At 51.2% G+C, this 4,485-nt stretch overlaps 1 protein-coding gene across 1 annotated transcript in view; it reads left to right on the plus strand.

The window, feature by feature from the left end:
* NKX2-1 (NK2 homeobox 1) overlaps positions 1 to 1,704 on the plus strand; it is a 2,558-nt gene extending 854 nt beyond the window's left edge. Inside the window, exon 2 of the mRNA XM_019520003.1 lies at positions 274 to 1,704. Coding sequence (XP_019375548.1) covers positions 274 to 944 — 671 coding nt within the window. The 3' untranslated portion in view covers positions 945 to 1,704. The remainder of the gene's footprint in view (positions 1 to 273) is intronic.
* The last annotated feature ends 2,781 nt before the right edge of the window (positions 1,705 to 4,485 follow it).

Genomic DNA, 4,485 nt, shown 5'->3' on the forward strand with positions numbered 1-4,485 from the left:
CTGCCCAGCCGTCCCCGAGTGCCCCGGCGCCTGCACACCGTTTCCCTGCCCGCGCCGCCGTGTCGCTGCAGGGGCTCGGGGCGGCGAGGCAGGAGCGCGGATCTGAGCGGCTCGGACCGGCGCTGGCGGCCGGAGCCGGCCCCGCTTTGTGTGGGTGCGGAGCGGCGCTTCCTGGGGGGTGGGGGGACGCGGCTGCCTGGGGCCGGCTGGGAGAGCGGGTCTGGCTGTGCCTCTGCCTGTGGTGCTTACACCGTGCCCTCTTCTCGCCCGCAGTCTCCCGCTTCATGGGGCCGTCTTCTGGAATGAACATGGGCGGCATGGGGAGCCTGAGCGCCCTGGGGGACGTGAGCAAGAGCATGGCACCTCTCCAGAGCACTCCGCGCAGGAAGCGGAGGGTCCTTTTCTCTCAGGCCCAAGTCTACGAGCTGGAGAGACGCTTCAAGCAGCAGAAATACCTCTCCGCTCCGGAGAGGGAACATTTAGCCAGCATGATCCACCTCACCCCCACTCAGGTCAAAATCTGGTTTCAGAACCACCGCTACAAGATGAAACGCCAGGCCAAAGACAAAGCTGCTCAGCAGCAGATGCAACAGGACAACAGCTCGTGCCAACAGCAGCAGTCTCCTCGGAGAGTGGCGGTGCCAGTGCTTGTTAAGGATGGCAAGCCATGCCAAGCAGGCTCCAACACCCCCACAGCCGCTATCCAGAGCCATCAGCAGCAGGCAGCTACAGCAATCACGGTGGCTACCAATGGCAACAGCCTCGGACAGCATCAGAGCCACCAGACAAACAGTGCAGGGCAGTCTCCAGACATGGGACAGCACTCGGCCAGCCCTTCATCCCTGCAGAGCCAGGTCTCCAGTTTGTCTCACCTAAACTCTTCTAGCTCTGACTATGGCACTGCCATGTCTTGCTCTACTTTGCTATACGGTAGGACCTGGTGAAAGGATTAAAAAAAAGATCAGATGTTCCCAGTCACACAAATCTCTGTCCTGTTCAAACTACTGGGTGGTTTTTCTTTTGCTTTCCTTTTCCTTTTTCCTTTTTTCCCCCCAATCGTGCTCCTTTCTCTTTCTTTTTTCCCCCCTTTTCATTTTAACGAGTGGTTCTTTGAGGAACCCTACTAGAGAGAGTGACTTTAGGTTGTTAAATGGGTATTAAAAATATTGGTGGAGCAGTTGCAGAATGGAGCCCATGAGTGGCCACGGTCTGAAGGCTTGGATTGCAAATGTACACTTTGCCAGCGAATAGGACTCGTCTGTAAATATAGAGATTCTGGGGGGCGGGGTGGGCCGTCTCCCCCAAAGCAGACAAAGGAGCGGCCCGCGCCGCGCTCCGGTCCCGCCGCCAGGGCCCGCGGATGCAGACACCGATTCCTCACGGCGCGGCGATGATTTTGATTTTTTTCTCCTTGCGTTTGATGTGAACCTGTAGCTGTATAATGCTGTCACAAGTTGGACTGAACCCCTAGTTTTTAGTAACCTGTATATTTTGTTGTATAAAAAAAATACAATCGAGCAACCAAAACGAAACTCGCCCCCCGCCCCTCCTTTTTTTATGGACATTGCCCGATCCGTGTGAAAGCCTTTGGCAGCTTGTCATTTGCGCACGTCTCCTTTTTCTGTTGTAACTTATGTAGATATTTGGCTTCGATATAGTTCATCAGAAGCTTCTAATAAATTATACACATTGCAAATATTCTTTTATTATTCTTATTGCTACTGCTAGTATTATTTCCCTTCGCTTTTCCCCGCCTGGTGCTTTCGCTTTTGGTTTGAAAACAAACGAGGCTGCTCAGAAATGCTGAAGCCGGCATGAAACAGAGAAGGGCCCGGACCCTGGCTTTGCCGACGCCCCAGGGGAGCCGCAGCAGGCTCGGGGCCGGCAAGCACTGAGCCGCCCTCGGGTGGCCGGAGCCCGGGCGGCCGGAGCGAGCTCCGTGCTGGGCGAGGAGGACGGCGCTCCGGCGGCCCGCGGGCGTCCCAGCGCCCTGCCATTAGGAGCAAGCTAAGGAGTCACCCCAGGGACAGGCTTTACAGAGCGCCCGGCTGCAGCGACTTGTAACCAGCTCCTTTCTACCTGGGTTCCCCGCGTGCTTGTATTCCCGGGAGGGGGGACGATTATCTTTATTTCTAATCAAAATAAAACCACAGTGTGTAAGACTTGGAGGTGGAATTCACTTTCTTTCCGAGAGCGGCCTGCATTCCGTCCCCACGCGGAAGCAGGCAGGGCAGGGACGCCGGGCACCGGGCGGGGCCTCGGCCGCACCAGGGCGCGCACGTGTGTACGCGCGAGGGGAGCAAAGCGCGCGGGGAATTCGAGGAGTTACCTCCTAAGTTTGCTAGGACGAGAGCAAGCCGCCAGTGGGAAGCAGCTTGACCTCGGCTGGCAGCAAACTTCTCGCGCCCTCGTGGGCATGCCTCTGAAAATCCCCAGTGCTCAGGCTGAGCCCTTCCTGCCGCCGTCAGTGAGCTCACCCGGCGTCTCGTCTGGAGCTGTGTCCCCCCGACAGTGACACGCCCGGGAGTGCCTCCCAAAAGCCGAGGCTCTCTGTAAAGCCCGAGCACGAGGAAGGAGCTCCGAGCCGGAGAGGGAGGCAGGCAGGAGTGGAAACTCGCAGCCCCCAGTCTGGGCTGCGGAAGGCTCCTGGGCCCGTTTAGAGCAGAGTCCTGGCGTTACTCAGGGGCACGGAGCTTGCAGTAAAGAAAAGGAAAGAAACTGCAAAGGGCAGCGACTCCTTATTCCTACAACTAAGGGATGCCACGTGGCAGCGGGAACCCTTCAGCCTTATCGGATACTCTGGTTCATATAGGAAACCCCTCCTCCAGGGCAGAAAAGATCTCGCGGGTATTTATTACTCTGTTAAGAGCAGGCTTATAACTGTGTATGGATACCAGCATCCAGAGCCTAGAGCTGAGCGCTGTCTTTTCCAACAGACGTGCAGGGACAAATCGTGTCCAACTTCTGCACGGGGTGCGGAGCGGCGGAAGCGCTGACATCCGGGTCCCTTCATTCTGGGCACTGAAATGAGCCCAGTTCCTGGCTCCCAGCTTTAAAACTGCATGATCAAGGTGTGTGGTGCGTTTGGTCCATCGCCTTGGAAATGAAGTTTAGAATCCGTCCGGAGCAGGGACCTGGGGAAACTAGGAGCAATTCGAAAATCCCATTCATATTTTAATGGCCCGAAACAAAAAGCTGGCACCTTTAATCTGGGACTAACTAGTAATTTCCCTTAATAGATTTTGAGAAGTAAATTATTTTATTTGTACCTGGACAACCTCATAAACACATATTTGGTGGTGGGTGTAATTACAGTAATGGATTATTATGTACACGGACTTATCTTTCTTAAACTAGATTTAGTTTCGATTAAATAAACTCGTTTCCACTTTGTCTGAGGTCGGCTTAGTTTAAAGTCTGTTTACTTGTTCCACAGAAAGGTGAATTCATCTCTTTATTAAGCACTAGAGACCAAGCAAACACAGTTCAAACTGTATTTACATATCAATCAGGAGAAATGCAAACAAACTGCTCTTTAACAAATTTATGGAGCTTTTTTATGACACTGTATTATTGCCTTTTATCATAAACTTCCTTGTGTGAACAAGCTACGTCTTGAGATTAACATATTTCGATTATTTTTATACATTTTAATCTAAAAATTCCCTTGAGGACACTTGCAGGAATTTACCCACTGTATAGCTTACCCAAATTAAAATATATGCCTCTATGTAAACGCTTGCATCTCCCCACGCACTGATTTTCCGGCTGTTGTTAATCAATGCAGACATCAAATAATGGGAAGCAAAAAGAGGAGAGGGACAGATAGAGTTTATTAAAATCTGAAGGGATGAAAAAAATCCACATTTCCAAATTTAATTGCTTTTATAAGGAAATCAGATTAAGGGCATCACAAATTTTCGTAAAAGGGGGACCTAAACCAGAATAGGCATTACCCCCCCCCCACGAATACACACACACCATAACCCCTGGTATTGCATGTAGATGTATGAGATTTGTTGAGGGCATTTTTCCCTGTTGTAAATAGGAGTTCATGCTTGAGTACCATGAAGTGTGGATGCAGTGGCACAGCAGGCTGGAAAAAAAGGAAAGAAAGAAAGGGGGAAAAATCCAACCAAGACTTCGCCATATTTGCTGTTTGGTATCAAAGCATTTTTTTCTCACACCAACGTCCTTTTACCACCAGTAGCTGGGGAGGATCGGAAAGAAATACAATAAGAAGAACCGCCAATCTTGGGAGTGAGCCAAATTAATATTTCTGTCCCCGGCAGTCAGAACATGAAGTAGTGCAAAAATTATTATTGTACATACAAGAAAAGCAATCGGGGATGCTAAGCTGAATGACTTTTGCCTGCATTTTAGTTCCAAAGGCAGTTCAAATCCCTAAGACAGTTGCTTAAAGTGCAGATCCCAAACAGTGTAATCTGAGACAGCTCTAAGATGACACCAAGAGAAGTTGCCACA

Source organism: Gavialis gangeticus, unplaced genomic scaffold (assembly GCF_001723915.1).
Source record: "Gavialis gangeticus isolate Ggan-Ray unplaced genomic scaffold, GavGan_comp1, whole genome shotgun sequence".
In the NCBI taxonomy this organism is placed as follows: domain Eukaryota; kingdom Metazoa; phylum Chordata; order Crocodylia; family Gavialidae; genus Gavialis; species Gavialis gangeticus.